The sequence below is a fragment of the Diabrotica undecimpunctata genome, chromosome 5 (genome assembly GCF_040954645.1).
Source record: "Diabrotica undecimpunctata isolate CICGRU chromosome 5, icDiaUnde3, whole genome shotgun sequence".
Lineage (NCBI taxonomy): Eukaryota > Metazoa > Arthropoda > Insecta > Coleoptera > Chrysomelidae > Diabrotica > Diabrotica undecimpunctata.
In genome coordinates this window covers 102,088,802-102,106,001 of record NC_092807.1, presented here as the reverse complement: position 1 = coordinate 102,106,001, position 17,200 = coordinate 102,088,802, and the positions used below count along the sequence as shown (strand labels likewise).

Below are 17,200 nucleotides of genomic sequence, written 5' to 3'. Positions count from 1 at the left end.
GTCATGTTTATTCGTTTTACAAATATTTTCTGGGAAATAATTAATAAATTATAAAGTAAATTCGCTATTATTTCCTCCGGCACCCACGTATAACGATTGTTCTAATAAATGGTATAAGTGATTAATTAAAATCAACAAGATGTACCAAATTTTAATTAAACATTATATTAATATTATATACCATTTTAAATATGTAAGTCAAAACTTCAAATAAAAAATTAATTTTACAATTTTATGATTTATGGCTTATGGTTTAATGGTTTACATCCAAAAAAATAATAAATATTTTTTAAATATTCTTTACGGTTTTGTAAAAATTTAAGGGACTTTACTTAACGGAAAACTTTTAATATCAGTTTTAGTTACTTTATTATTATTACTTCTATTTTCTTACATTTCACCAAACAATATTCTTTTCCAGGTACATTTTTTTGCGTTATTTTTTTGAGTTGGCAAGTTACGCAAGTCCAAATAATAGAGAAGAAATTATTGTTGATTGTCATGTGTCATGTCATGTGTCTAATCAATGAAATGTCAATTAACTGTGATGTGACAGTTTCAGTCCCATTTTAATTACTATTTAGATTAATGATTATAACATTTTCCAATTTTTTAATTAATTATAGGCTTCGACAATGGCGTCTGTAAATAACCAGAGCAACATAGACTCCTTAAAAAATGAAATAGAAAGGTTAACGAGAGAATTAGATCAAGCAAGTAGTGAAAAAGTTCAGTCAGCTCAGTATGGATTAGTCTTATTAGAAGAAAAGAAAGAACTGCAACAAAAATGTGAAGAATTTGAAGCTCTATACGAGAATACCAAACATGAGTTAAACATTACTCAGGAGGCTTTAGCAAAGTTCCAAACTAGTCATAAAGTTACAACAAAAACTGGGATTGAGACTGAAGAATCACTCATAAATGAGTCGGTAGCTAGAGAATCGTCGTTGACGTTACAGATTTTAGAGTTAGAAAATGAGATTAAACAATGCAGGCATGAGTTGGAAAGAGTCACTGCTGAAAGAGATCGAATGCTCCAAGAAAATAATGACATGGGTAATAATGCTTTAATATAAATTATATAAAAGACTTCCTGTTATTGTATGTGTAAATGCCAGTTTATTAATCCTATCACTTATCTTTATTTGAAATTTTATTATTGTCTAGAAACCATTATGTGTTTTATTTTGTATTAGGCAAAGACAAGGAGGATAGAAATATGGAATGCAAAAAAATCAGAACAGAACTAAGAGAAGTCAAATTTAGAGAAAACCGTCTTATAGCTGATTATTCGGAACTGGAAGAAGAGAATATTGCTCTTCAAAAACAAGTTTCTGCCTTGAAAAGTTCTCAAGTCGAATTTGAGAGTTTGAAGCATGAAATAAGAAGATTGCAAGAAGAGATGGATTTGTTGAATTTGCAGTTGGAAGAAATGACGAATTTAAAGAAAATTGCTGAGAAACATATGGAAGAAGCCCTTGAATCATTACAGGTATGTAACAATCATCATTGTTGCAAAGTTTGTATTCATATTGCAGTTTATTTGAAATTTAATAGTAAAAAGCAGTCTTTACAGTAGCATCTGATACTTTAAATAATGATTTTGATGTTATAAACTTTATACATTCCAACTGTTTATATTAGGATTGTCTAAATACAAATTTAATCAACATAATGCAGAAACAATAAAAGATATGTCTATAAATCAGAATATTATAAACATTTGAACACTTACTATAAACACTGTCCACCTTATAAACTGCAATATATTATGCAAAATAGAAAAGTGCACAATCTCTAATATTCTCTTAAAAAGAAGTTAATACTTAACAAGCAATGATATAAAAATATCTATATATTAATTTATAAGCTGATGTAGGTAGTTTCAACCATGAACTGCATCAGAGTAAACTTCACACCTTGGATATTTTGAGTCGATTACATTCATGGATTTATGTCCATATCAGTGAGAACTCAAGTGGTGAAAATTTACAGCTCAGTTTCTGATGAAATGGCATTTGGGATACCATATGGTTCCCATTATGGTCCTGTATTTTTCTATCTTTGCTGGATCTGAGTGGGAAATGTAAATTCTGCAGTGCCTTACACTTTGCAAAAGATTCCTAGATAACATCGATGAAAGATTCCTAGATAACATCGATGAAGACATGAGAAATATGGAAATACGTGCTTGGTGGAGGAAGGCGATGGATAGGGACAACTGGAGAAAAATTCTTGGGGAGGCTAGGACCCACACAGGGTTGTAAAGCCAAAATGATGATGATGTTACACTTTGCAGACAATGCCAAATTAGGACTCTACTAGATGAAATTTGCCTTGAAGAAGACTTGAATCCAATTTTTGCATGATAAATAAATAAGATGATTTTAAACATTAACAAAAACTACAAAATTGCACTTTCTAGACAATGAGGCTGTTAATTGTTTTCTTCTTCAATTAATACTACATTAACACTAAAATTAAAATGTCCAATCTTGCCACTTTGATTGATTGGTTGATGATAAGTACTTTTTTAATACATGTAAAGTATAACCTACTTAATTTAACTTTTTGTTTCTCTTTAATGCATTTTGTCCCGTTTAGATTTTGATTTATATAAATTCCCAAAAATGTTGTTGTTTCAGACTGACTGAATTTTACTGGATCTTGCCATTTCAGGGATATGTCTCTCTGATGTATTCAAAAGCAAATAAATTGTGTTTTCTCTTGATTTAAAGATAAATATTTTGGAAAAACTAGACTTGAGCTTCTTCTATAGTTTTGATTGTCACTTGATATAATTGTTCAGAAGATAAAGATGCAAATTTATAAATTGTAAGGTCAATGAAAAAGGTCATTTATATAAAGTAGAAAGACAGTTAGAGCCAAGACACTACCCTGCGTAATGCCTCTGATGTTCTACATTACCTGTCTTCATAACAACAATCTGCCTACACTATGAAAAAGGATTGAGTGTTCCAAAGGATCAAAAGTTTTTCTAAGACCAAGAATACACCCATGGAAACACCTGTTTCTTCTGATGAAGTTTTAATATTCTCCAGAAAGTGATACACAACAGTCTCCACACTTTTTCCCCTATGATATCTATGCTGACAGTATGATTGTTTCTATCAAAAATTCTATTCTAGAGCAAACAGCAAGTTGAAATATTTTTGAAAAAGAGGAAATAAGACTAATGGGTTTATAATCCTTTAATAGCATGTGAGATCAATTTTTGTAGAGTCATTAGTTATAACATTTTTAATGATTTTGAAACAAATCCAAATCCAAATTTAATGTTCAGGATATGCATAAGAGAATGGCCAACTTAAAATCATAATGTTTTAAGAGATTATTGGACACTTCATCAAAACCTGGGCAGAGTTTACTTTTTATGCCTTAAATTAATTGTATGTTCTCAATTATTGTGATAGGTTTTAAGTATATGGAGTAAAAGTTAAAAGAAATATGACAAGAAAATTCTGATACCTTCTTAGGTTATCCACACTTTGTTAGTGTTGATTTATTGAAATTGTCTGCAATTTCTTTGCCTGTTACATGCAACTTGTGATCACTCTATTTTGTTTTCTTTTAATTTGTTTATAATATTGCAAGGATGTAATGGATAGTGATGCGCAACATATAGCCTCCCTGATCCAAATGTCAGCCTCACCTGCCAAGCAGAGTAAGCAGACATGTACTGATCATGGGTATCGGAGACCAAGGCAGGAAAGGAGTCGGGGCTTTTCAGGTTGTCAACCAGCGAAATCCCTACCAGAAAAAGAAAAAAGCAGACAGTCAATTTAAAATTGGAATATGGAATGTGACCAGTGAAAGTAAAAAACTACTGAGAACAAAGAACATCGACACATGGGATATAAGAATAATAAATAATCTGTATTATGAACAAGAAGCTGTATATAAGAATAAATAACTTAATAAAATAAAAATCAAAAGAGGTGTTAGACAAGGCTGTGTGTCTTGTCGCCATTACTGTTTAATGCATACTCAGAGAAAATATTAAAAAAATCATTAGAAGATGAAGTAGCAGGCATAAAAATAAATAGCCTACCCATACGTGAAATTAGATATGCTGATGATACAATACTAATAGCAGAAAATATTACAGATCTACAAAGAATTTTAGCAGTGGCAGCTGATGTGGTAAAATATTTTGGGTAGGCCAAGCCAGCAAATTACATGTAGCTATGTGTAATCAGTGGCGGATCCAGAGGGAGGGGTCACGGGGTCATGCCCCCCCCCCCCTCCTTAAAAATATTTGAAAACCCACTTATCCTATTGATGGTAAGACTAAAAGTGACCTTGCATCAGAGAAAAGTAATCACCCTCAAGATCCATGACATCCCCAAAAAAAATTCTGTAGCTGCCAGTGTGTGTAATACATATTTTTTTTGTGTGAGAGTGGGAATCTTTTTTTTTCGAATTTTACGAATTTTTTAAATTTATTTGGGTAACTGTGCACTTGTTTGCAATTGTGTTTGTTTAAAAATATGTTTTTTGCAATTATAGAATATGTTACATATTTTTTTTTATCATAATTTAAAAGAAAATTTATATTACAATTCGATAATTATGTTAAAAGGGACAACGATGGTCGGCGTAGGCCTGATCGATTGGCATTCTTTTATTTAGTTATTCTAAAAATGTAATTAAGGGTTAATAGCTGCCTACGAAGCTTTAGCGTGGGTTCACCTATTTCAGCTTGTATGCTATTTATCAGCTTTATGCTATTTATCAGCTTTATGCTATTTTAATGTGGTTAGTAATTTTGAAATGAATGAATGGTCTATATAGCATGAGCAGTGTTTTACCACCGGCACCCCAAGTTTTGTGAGCTAGGTACTTCTACAAGTAGTCATTTCAACATAAAAGATCTAATTGCTGGATATGACTTTTCTAATTTAACAGTTGATCAAATATCATTCCTTGAAATTTTATTTTGTTTGTAGTATAGGAAATATTTTGGTTTTCAAATCTTAAATTTGGTTTATCCTTGATATGTCTTTTTGAACATTTTGTTTTATTAGAGCAAAAACTAAAACCGGTATTTAAGGAACAATTTATTAGTTTACTTAAGTGTTCTTGTAATATTGATGCCATATGATTAACATTCTTGCCTTTGATGTAAATAATTAAGGTGACATTTTTATTATATCGTTTATTGCTAATAAAAATAGAGTAGGATTGATAATGGATGCTTGTAGGATTCTTTTTTGTCATTCTCCAAGATAGGATCATTTGCTCGGACCTGATTTTTTTTTAGAATGTTCAATATACAGTGTTTCTATACCGTATCAAATGCTTTAACTATGTCAAAGTGAATTGCCATACATTTTTGATTATTTTTAAAAGCTTCGTGAATAGATCTACCTGGTATAAAGCCAGTAATTTATCTTTTAGTTTAATAATAGAGATAAAAATGGCATTTTTCCATATTGGGAGGTTTTTTAATAAATTGTATTGATATGTCATCTGGATCTGGTGATGTCGTTTATGCTATTAATGCTTCTTGAAACTCCCCATAACTAAGAGGTGTATTGATAGGGTTGAATTCGTCAGAAATTGTAATAGGTATGGCCTCCTCCTGTTGTTTGTAAGTTGAGAACTCATTACTGTAATTTTGACTGGATGAGAATTTTTGATAGGTATCAGCTAGTTTATTTACTATATTCTGTGGGTCAGTTAGTAACGTCCCTTCTTTTTATAGACTTACGATTTGTTGGTAAGTATGCTCTCCCGTTTTTAACTTTTTTTAAACCAATGATATATTTGGGCTGCTGTTAATACTAGGTATGTATTTCTGCCAGGATTCTTGTTTGCTCTTTTTATGATTCTTCTTGCTTCAGCTCTACATTCTTTGTACTTTGTTAATAGATCAATATTTTTGTACTTTTTGTATTGGTTTCAAATTATTTAGTAGCAGCCTCACATTGGCTTTTAGTTGTTCTACTTTAAAATTCCTGTAATGCACCGTTGTCCAATCATAATCATTTTTCAAGTTCATATCATATCATATTCGGTTCCAAATTTTCCTGGCCGTTGTGTTTCTTTTGGAATTAATTTTTCTTTTCATGTTCACGAGGTTCTCGGTATTACGGTTTCATTTTCATCATTCATTGTTTATAAATATTTTCTGATATCCAACCTGTTTCTCACTTTTTCCCTTTTTTTATCCTCTCAGCTTCTTTGTTGTTTTGTTTCAGCTTATGTTAAATCACTTTCAATGAAATACTGTATTTCTCTTGGTTTATTCTATGCTTTATAAAAATATGGTCATAGTAACAATAAACATCCTCTACGATTTTTTATTTTCTGAACATCCTTTTCTATCACATTTACATTTAATTTATTTGTAATAAAGTTGTTAGCATCTTCAATTTCTTCATTATTCTTAAAGTCATGTAATTTGATTAAAATATTTTATTTTTATTTTTTTCTTGAGTTCTAAATTTTCTTTTCGTAAATTACATGTTTTATCTTGAAAATTCGTTTGATCGGTTCAGATTGTTCTAAGCTCATAAATTCTATTATCATTTTTTTCAATTCTCGATATCAAACTTTGGTTTATTTAGTGTTATGCAGGCACTATATGTCAACAGATGCATCCTCGGACGCATCTGGAGATGCGTCTGCTGACTACATTGGTCGACTTGTAGGGGAGACATTATGCAGTCGAGATGTGGGATATTTTGATACCTCTAAACGTCGACAGATTCATTTGCAGACATGGGGAAGACTGTCATGCCTGAGGTTCGTTGAAAGGTACCACAGTGGAATTTTTACTGAATTGTGGAACTACCCATTGCCCCATCCTACTTTGCAATTCCGATCTGGGACCGGCAGTGGCACTGTGAGTTATTCAATACACTCAGAACTACTAAAGATGGATTTTATTTTAATTAATACCTCCGAAGTTCTCTGAATGCTTGATCAAACATTTTCTTATAGCTGAATTATAAACTTTTCTGAAACCATCTTTTAGTTAAATAAAAAAATGCATAGCACATAATATATTTTTTTACTCTGTTAAATAAACGAATAAAACAGACAAAAATATACTTTTTGTTTTGAATAAGGTTTATGATAAAAGCACACAAGGTTAAAGGATGGTCAATATTTTAATAGAATGGAATCTGATAATCCATATCCAATTTTGAGAAAGCTTTTAAATGGAGCAGGGAACTAACAGAAAAAATTGATTATTCCCTCCTATTTCAAAAGAGGTCAAGGATAGAATTTCTATAGGGATAATAACAGGGTTGACGATATGTACAGGATGATTTTACATTAAAAAGAGTCAATGTTTCAAAGTCAAAGACATTTTTTTTACTATCGTCTTCTTCAGAACAAAAATGCGTATCTCCGAGTAATCAATTTTAAAGAACAAATAAAACACTTAAAAATTGCGATGTTAAAAGATTGGAAAATGGATAATTCGAACATTTTTAATGTGAATCCGACAATAATTTTGTGTTTCCACACAATGTGCATATATAATTAAAATTCATTTGGTTACTTTGAACTTAACACCTGAACTGCCACAACCTCAACTGAAGTATGTACTTTGAACAATTGTTTATCCAGGAAATGGTCATTTCTTCGAATTCGAGAAGAGAGGGCGACTAATTACAGGGGGACTATTACTAAGGATATACTGACAAATACTGGATAAAAAACGATTGCTTCTGAAATTGTAATAAAGCCGGAAGAATTTCATTTAAGAGCAGCTTTTCATTATTAAGTAGTCAATGGACAACAAGAGCACATCTTTTCTTCATGAAATCTGTTTATCGTGATTTTCCAATTGACTGTAAAAGTTTATTCTTGTAGTCACAGAAATTACTTATGCAGAAGAGCGTGCTATAAGAATCATGACATTTTAAATTTTAAGTTACAAAACAATTAAACAATTATCCGATATTTGTGTAATATACAGTTTTGACCCCAATAAATAGATAATATTGTATAATATTTAATACTAATATACTTTTGATTGATTTTTTATATAATATAAAAATCTAAATAATCATTTTCATCACATCACACCGTCCGTCTCTCTGACAGTTAATCTTTTCTTTGACAGTATTTTCCTTTTTTTTATATCTTCATATCTATTATCTTAAACTCAACACAATCACTTAGAATATCGTACCATAATTCAATGATGATCGAGTGATTAATCCTCTCACCTGTAAAATGATTTATTTTTTCCGAGATTTTGATATTTGTGTCCTTTAAAAACACAACTCTTTTCATTGCCTTTTTATTCAACTTCTTAATATTGCAAATCAGTACAACTTTACGTACTTACTTTCTATGTCCAGAACACCATCAATCTTAAATCTTTTAGTTTCAATAGTTGGCTATGTAGATCGCAGGCATCGTCCTCCTGGTATACCCATCTTCTCAAGTTTACTAGCTCATTGTGAGATGCCAGTTTTTAGTTTGTTTAGTGCTCTAATAATATATAAAACTTATATGAACTTTGTGAGGGGATAACTGGTGATGAGCAGTTTGGTTTCCGAAACGGTATGGGTAGGTACTCGAGAAGCTCTTTTTTGCATGCAAATACTCTTACAAAAGAGCATTGAGTTTAGGAAAAATATTTACGTATGTTTTATAGATTTCGAAAAAGCCTTTGATAGAGTGCCACATACATTATTATTTCAATGCTTAGACTCAGTTGATCTGGACATGTATGACATTAGATTGCTTAAAAATCTTTACTACAATCAGACAGCTTGTGTTAAGGTGAACCAAGAGGTTTCAGCTAAAGTTTCTATTAAGCGTGGTGTCAGACAGGGATGTGTTATGTCACCGATGTTGTTTAATGCCTACACTGAACCAGTTTTTGAAATAGCGTTAAATAATCGCCGCGAAGGTGTGTGTGAAATTATTAACAACATCAGATACGCCGATGACACCGCAATAATGGCAGAGAGTCTAGAAGATCTTCAAACCCTGTTGAATGCTGTAAACAACGAATGCACTGAAAAGGGCTTAACAATCAACGAAAAAAAAAAAAACAAAATGGATGGTGGTCGGAAAAATTAATATTGAAGACTCAGTACTAAGATTAGATAACAAAATCCTGGAAAGGGTGGAACACTTTAGATATCTGGGTAGCTGGATTGACTGCAGGGTTGAAAGTGACGAGGAAATTTCGACCAGAATAGAACTCGCACGGAAAAACTTTATTAACTGGCGCTCTGTATTATGCAGTAGAAGTCTGTCGTTGACCACACGTCCAAGAGTATTGAAGTGCTACGTCTGGTCCACTTTGTTCTATGGATGTGAAACCTGGACAACAAAAATAAAAAATCTTAACAAATTAGAAGAGTTTGAGTTATGGTGTTACCGTCGCATGCTCAGAATCCCGTGGACAGCACACATATCTAACGAACGCGTGCTAGAGACCGTGCACAAAGAGCGAGAATTGATCAACATCATCAAAATGAGAAAGGTCCAATACTTCGGTCATATAATGAGAGGACCTAAATATCGCTTACTCCGGTTAATCATTCAGGGCAAAATCGAAGGAAAACGTTGGGTCGGAAGAAAACAACTGTCCTGGCTGCGTAACATTAGACAATGGACAGGTCGAACGGTCGAGGAACTGTTCTATCCAGCTGCCGACCGAGAATCATTTCATCAGCTTGTCAATATGACGATAGCCAACGCTTGAATACAAGATGTCGGGAAAAGAAGAAGATGTCGGGAAAATCAATTGATGTCCAGCATGCATTTTCTCGGACGGGTCAAAGTGTACAACGCACTTTAACGATAGTTGACGCTTGCCATAAGTTTATTCAGCGCATCTCAGACGCTTTGGGGACTGATCTTAATTTTTTCAGAAAGTTCTCCAATATCTTAGTCTGCTTGGCTGAATTTGATGATCATAGAAGTAATGTTTTTGATCCGTCTGCTGTTTTTTCCGTTCTACGTTAGACTTGACATAGCTTCTGGTTTGTGTCGGTTTCAAGCAACTCAATACTATACAGACTCTTTCTTTGAGGGCCTCGTCGACATTTTTGGCGTGGGTCGACTTGGTGCCGCAAAGCTGTGGCAAATCGTGATGAAAACCTTGAAATCAATCATTACGGGGGCGGGACAGGGGTTTACGGTTATCAATGAAGAAACAATAGTCCATTCGTGTCAATGAAAATAAAAAACCTTTCCGACCTTTCCTTGGGAAAGCGACGATGTTTTCTCCTACTGTTCTGTTATTTCTGCTTCGGCTTCCGACCAGTAAATGATTTTACTTTAAAGGACTACAGACAAATTGTAAAACAGATTATTCTGCGGTAATATCAAACTGTTCACGGAACAATTCCATGGATATTTAAGTGAATATCTCGTTGCTTCATCCAGTGTTAAAACAGTTATGTCTGCCTATCCCTTGTTTAACAGCAGCCGTAAGCTTTCCCAGAAAGAAATAGATATTATTATAGAATTTTTGTAACGAAATTATAAATTTTCAGAGCGAACGAGAAGCAAAATATGCCCTTAAAAAAGAACTGGATCAACAAATTAACCGTGAGTCCTTTTATAACATCAACAACCTCGCTTATCGTATCAGAGGTATAGCAGGAGAGGATCCAGTTAGCAGTGATTGTGAAGATGACCTTCCTGGCCTCAAACATATTGAAGCTACCATCTGTAGTGAGGTAAGAATGTATAATATTTTATTTTATATGTGCAATAAGTAATATTTATTTTTACTAGGTACAATCGCCGGATGGTAAGCAGGTTGATTTATTCTCCGAAGTGCATCTTAATGAACTAAGAAAATTGGAAAAGCAGTTGGAGGCTTTAGAAAAAGACAAAATTAGTTTGACGCAAAGTTTAAGGGAAAATCAGGGAATGGTGGAAAAGAGTCAAGGAGAATTGCAGGTAATGATTCAGATTTTGTACAGAAACATCTGAGTAACATTAACTATTATAACTATTTTTTCTTATTTATTTTCACTAGGTGTTTGTGGCCCGTTTAACCCAATTAGCAGCTCATGTAGACTCCTTACAACACCTCTCACAAACCGTTGATAAAAACCTCACTAAACCCGCAGAAGAAGCAGCTAGGGCCCTTCAACAATATCAGCAATGGTTCAAGATGTCATCTAAGGAGATAGAACTCCTAAAACGAGATATTAAAGAATTAGAAAATCTTACCAACGTATCTGATGCCACTCTGCAATTAAGAAACGAAATAACAAACTTGAAAAATAAACTGTTTGACACTGAACAAAAGAGTATGGATTTGGATGGTGATCTTAAGTTGTTGAGAGACTTCGCCTGTGAAGCAGGTGCTTCATTAGATGAAAGTCAAAATACATTGCAAGGAGTTTCAGAAGATTTGGCTCAACTTTATCACCATTTGTGCACAATTAATGGGCAAACCCCTTCTAGAGTTATCCTTGATCATGAAAAGGAAGGACTGACACCAAGTAGGTATTTTTTATATCCGAGTTTACTTCTTTATGCAATATTTTAATTTATCAGTGACTAATCAGATGATTCTGAAATTTGTTTTATATGAATTGTGTGACATGACCCATCTTCATGTTGTAACTTCCAAAAGGTGCTAGTAAAAATATTATGAGCTCGACCAGTTGGACGGCATTTAGTGTAATGGGCAATTCTTTTGTGGAGAAAAAAATCGGCCCGTGGCTTTTTGAGAGTACCGACAGAAGTGAATACTTTTTATAGCGCGTTATTAGTATATGTAGATTAATGAAATTTTATGTCTACTTATTACTGATTTGTTAATATTTTTTAATAACTTTTTAATAACTCGCTCTATACATCTGCTTGACCTCAGCATTTGTTCTCATTCGGTATTGGTTGCTATTAATGTCGTGATAAGGCCCAAAGATTCTTCTGAGGATTTTCCTCTCAAAACATCTAAGTTTTCTTTCAATTTCTTTGGTCAGGGTCCACGTCTCACACCCATACATGAGCACCGATCTAATCACCGTTTTATATATTCTAATCTTTGATGTTCGTGTTAGGCTTTTAGATTTAATAGTATTGTGGAGGCCGTACATACATCTGTTTGCTGCCTGAATTCTTGCTTTAATCTCTTCCGCGATATCGTTATCTGCAGTGATTGTTGCTCCGAGATATTTAAAACCCTCCACTCTTTCAAAGTTATATGGGTCTATTGTCACATTTTGCCCTATTCTATCTCGTCCCTTTTGTCTGTTGATGCACATGTATTTGGTTTTCTCTTCGTTTACCCTTAAACCAGTTTTCTTTGCCTCTACCTCCAATTTATTAAAAGTCTCCTTCACATTGGTGACAGTGTTTCCCACAATGTCAATGTCATCTGCGTATGCTAGTAGTAATTTTGGTCCATTTACTGTCAGTAATTCTGTTTTAAGGTGTGCTGCTCTTACTACTTTCTCCAGGATGATATTAAAGAGGAGAGGTGACAGCGCATCTCCTTGTTTCAGGCCATTGCTTATTTCGAAAGATTCTGATTTTCTTTAAAACGTTTGTTTAATGATTTTAGTAATTTTCAAAATTTGGTAAATATAATATAGAATATATTCATCATTTAAATTGTCATTATTATCTTGTATTTATGAGTAATTACTTCATTTTTGTTATCATTATATACTAAAAATAATACTACTTCTTTATTAATAAATAAAATAATATTTTTTTAATTTTAAATTAATTTTTAAATGTTTTTTGTATTTAATTTTATCCTATTTTATTAATTTAATTAAATTTTATGTAATTTTATTTAATTTTGTTTAATTTTATTCATATTGATTTGATTTGATTTTATTTTATTTTAATCGATCTTCATTTATTTTTATTTTATTTTATGTAAAATGCCAGGCGAGTGTCACGAAAGTAGTGTCATGAAATACTTAAAAGTGTCCATTTATGCGACGAAGGAAAGTCTTATACATGTAAACGTTTTCAATTTTATTAAAATTTTTAACAATGATATTAATTAACAGATGTTTTATGTACTTGCGAATGTACAAAAAATTGTTAAAATAAATAAATAAACTTTTATTTATTTTAAACAGATCATAAAATAAATAAAAATAAATAATAAAATTACTTTATTCAAATTTAAAAAATTTATCTAAACTTTAAAAATACAGAAATCATGGTATTAAACTTCGCGCTTATTTACAGTACCGCCTAGTGTACCACTTTTTTATTTTATTTGACTTTTTTGGTCAAATCATGGTAAAGTATCATAGAGAAAATCAAAACAAACATAATGCTTCAAGGTTTATTACAATCGACCGACTAGATCCGGAGAATAAAGATTTTGAGAAAGACAAGTTATCTTCAGATCTAGTCGGTGGATTTAAATAATCTTTGATGCATTTTGTTTGTTTCGGTTTTCTCTGTGATAATTTACCAAAACTAATTTGACAAAAAAAATAATAAAATTTTTGTGACTGAAAAAAGTCTGAAGTCGTCAAAGAATTCAAGTACCTGGGAGCGATAATAACATCTGAAAATAAATATTAAAAGGACGTGGCAGCCAGGATCATTGCAGGAAACAGGGCATATTACTCATAAATGACCGTACTTACATCAAAAATACTCTCAATACCAGCAAAAATAAGAGTGTACAAGACAATAATTCGTCCCACAATAACGTATGGAATTGAGACATGGACTCTGAACCAGCGGGAAACGACAAAATTACTGGTACTGGAAAGAAAGATACTGCGGACTATCTATGGACCTTGCAGAGAAGAGATAACAGGAGAATGGAGAAGAAGACATAATGATGAACTCCAGATAGTATACTAAGATCGAGTGACGAAAGACTCTTTTCAAAGAAAAACTTTTTCAAAGTAGTTTTCTTTAAATTTGGAATGTTTGGGTTTCGGTAATTTCATCAAGCACTTTTTTTAGATCTTTGGTAAGGTTTTGGAGGTTTAAATTCACCATTATTTTGGTGATGTTCTTTTAAAATATTATAAACGGATGATTTGTTAATACCTAAACTTATTTTTATCATTAACAATTTTCCTGTAGCTTCAGTAGTGAATTTAATAACACCTTCGCAGCCCTTCTCTGCATTTAACTCCTCAGATGCTTTTTTATATGTATTTAAAATTACACATTTTTCTTCAACAGTAAATTTTGTTTTTTTTGCCCTTTTTCTTGGAGGCGAAAGATTATTTCCATCCATATTTAAAACAAACGATCATCTAACACAAACTGATTTTATTTAATACGGTGCTTTGTGTACACGGCTTCTCCCGTTCGGTTTCAAACGCATGTGAGTTTGCAGACAGCCAATCACAACCCTGTGTTAAGTCTTTTATTTATTTATAATTATTTATATTTTGTTGTGAATTCTTTAATTTATAATGTCTTGTTCTTATCTTAATTCATTAAAAGGCACAATAATTTATATCAATTTATTTAACGAATACTACACATAATTTATATAGGCGAGCGTAACAATTAAAATCGCGGCCGCGGGTCTTCAGAATTAACTGTTCCTCCATATAAAAATGTTTTATTTATATACATAAATCGCCGTTATCTCGAAAAGTCTAAAACCTTCTTGAGTAGACTGGACGGCGAAACGGTAAGGGCAAACTGGATTTCCCATCGACTTGCCTCGAACTTTCGAAATGTTGTTTTTTTGGAAGCTTCCGTTCAGGTCTCGCACAATCTACAACATAACAGAATTAGTCATAATATTTACAGTTATTTTAGGCCAGGATATTTATCGTAACATTGCCCCCCTCTTAAAAGATGGTTCCTCCTGGAACCTTGTCGGGACTGGAACCGGAACTGTATGCTGGTATCGGCAACTGGACCCTCTTTTACAACTTCCAGTTGTATAAAAATGACAAGGGACGGTTTTCTCTCCGCACCAGTAACTATGCGGATTGCAACAGACTAACACCTGGACTTCGGTGTCTTTAAAGATCTCCTCCACCATATTTCGGATAACCCTCCAATCTAATTGGCGGCACTCCAACTTTGGCATGGCTAACTTTTGCACGTCGGACTCTAGTACGTGCTCTCTCAATTGAAGTAAGGCTTCCCATACATCTCGGTAGGTAGGTTGGTCACGGGCAGTGTCTTTTGTTACCAGGTAGAAAAGGTAACGTGATGCATCTTGGAGTTTCAAGGTTTTACCGGGAGCTGGCACCTGGCATTGAAGTTCTGCAACTCGACCAAACTTCCTTCGAAAGACGGATGCCAACCCTGGTGCGTCTTTGATACTGGCCGGGATGGTAAGGGCCAGCGAGTAGTTATCGGGGAGCGCGAGTAGATCTTGCTTTTCTTCAGTGGTAACACCATGTCTTGCTTTACCGGTACCTCCATAGGCACCCATGAATTCCTCAAACGTGAGGTCAGACACGTCTTGGACTTGGTTTACTTCCACTTCTTCATCTACGTCGTGGTCACCTTCGAAAGACGCCAGCCGGTTATGGTGTACTATCATCGGCTTTCCCTTCGGAATCTTGCTTATTCGGTAGATGACATCGTTGATCTTCTCCATAATGAGGTATGGACCTTCCCAAAACTGCTGCAATTTGGGAGAACAACCTTTTCGCTTCTTGGGATTATACAGCCATACTTTGTCGTTCTTCTTAAAGCAACCCTTTTCGGCTTGTGTATCGTACCGTTTCTTCATTCGGTCGCTAGCGATCTGAAGGTGGGAACGGACCAACTCATGTACATCGTCCATTCTTCTTCGTAATTCGATCACATAATCTTCACCTGCTACATCTTCTCCAGGTCGACATCCAAACTCGAGATCACAAGGTAGTCGCATTTCGCGTCCGAATAGGACTTTGGCTGGTGTCTGGCCTGTTGATTCGTTAACAGCAGATCTGTAGGCCATTGTGAAGAACGGAAGGTATTGGTCCCAGTCTCGCTGATGATCGGACACCATCTTTGTCAAATACTTGCCAACTGTCCTATTCATTCGTTCTACCATACCATCCGATTGCGGATGATACGCGGTAGTTCTTGTTTTCTTCATGCCTAGTCTATCACATATTCATTGGAATAGATCGCTTTCGAAGTTCCTGCCTTGGTCACTATGTATCTCCAAAGGCACTCCAAATCGGCTGATATATTCTTGGATCAACTTATCTGCAACAGTGGCGGCCTTCTGATCGGGAAGTGCGTAAATCTCGACCCACTTAGTAAAGTAATCCATTACTACCAACATGTACTTGCCTCCATTTTCACTTTCTGGAAATGGCCCAGCGATGTCCAAAGCTATTCTTTCAAACGGGCTTCCAATATTATATTGTCTCATAGGAGCTCTCCTTTTTCGGCAAGGCCCGTTACTCGTGGCACAAATAGTACATTTCTTACACCAGTCTTTTACATCGTCGGAACTGTTCATCCAATAAAACCGTTCCCGAATTCGCTGAAGGGTTTTCTTTACACCAAAATGCCCTCCCGATGGACTGTCGTGTAACTGACGAAGTACTTCGGCTATTCTGCTCTTTGGGATCACCAACTGTCTTCTCTTCTCTGAACCGTCATCATTTTCCAGGACTCGTTTGAGCAAACCATCTTCGATGATAAATGAGTCCCACTGGGCCCAATACGTCTTAACTACTGAGCATACGTTTGATATTTCCTGCCAAGGTGGTCGACGGTTTTCCTCTTTCCATCTTCGGATTTTCTGTATAACTGGATCTCTCTCCTGTTCTTCCCTTATCTTAGTAGGCGTCCAGTCGTCGTTGACAATCGTCGTTCTTAGCACTTCTGCTTCCTTGGATTCCGTTTTGTTGCAGTGGGAACACTCTGCTGGGCATGGCCTTCTGGAAAGAGAATCAGCGTTTCTGTGGCTAACTCCGGCCCGGTGCTCAATCTTAAAATCGTATTCTTGGAGTCGTTCGATCCACCTGGCTATCTGACCCTCTGGATTCTTAAACTGCATCAACCACTTAAGGGCGGCATGGTCGGTTCGGATTAGAAACTTTCTGCCATAGAGGTATTGATAGAAGTGCTCTACTAATTTAACTACTGCTAGAAGTTCTCTTCTCGTGACGCAATAATTCCGCTCAGGTTTTGAAAGAACTTTACTAAAATATCCGAGGACTCGTTCCTGTCCTCCTTGAATCTGAGACAGCACTCCTCCAATTCCCACATTACTTGTGCTGAACTCTCCTTCTGGCAGTGGATACCCTAAAATTGGTGCTGTTATTAGATG

The 17,200-nt window shown here is 34.3% G+C and overlaps 1 protein-coding gene across 1 annotated transcript in view; it reads left to right on the top strand.

Moving 5' to 3' along the window:
- The first annotated feature begins 539 nt into the window (after positions 1–539).
- Positions 540–17,200, top strand: part of BicD (Microtubule-associated protein Bicaudal D) — a 31,240-nt gene continuing 14,579 nt past the window's right edge. Inside the window, exons 1-5 of the mRNA XM_072532408.1 lie at positions 540–1,056; positions 1,197–1,492; positions 10,503–10,688; positions 10,747–10,914; positions 10,994–11,465. Of these exons, the coding sequence (XP_072388509.1) occupies positions 636–1,056; positions 1,197–1,492; positions 10,503–10,688; positions 10,747–10,914; positions 10,994–11,465 (1,543 nt within the window). The 5' untranslated portion in view covers positions 540–635. The remainder of the gene's footprint in view (positions 1,057–1,196; positions 1,493–10,502; positions 10,689–10,746; positions 10,915–10,993; positions 11,466–17,200) is intronic.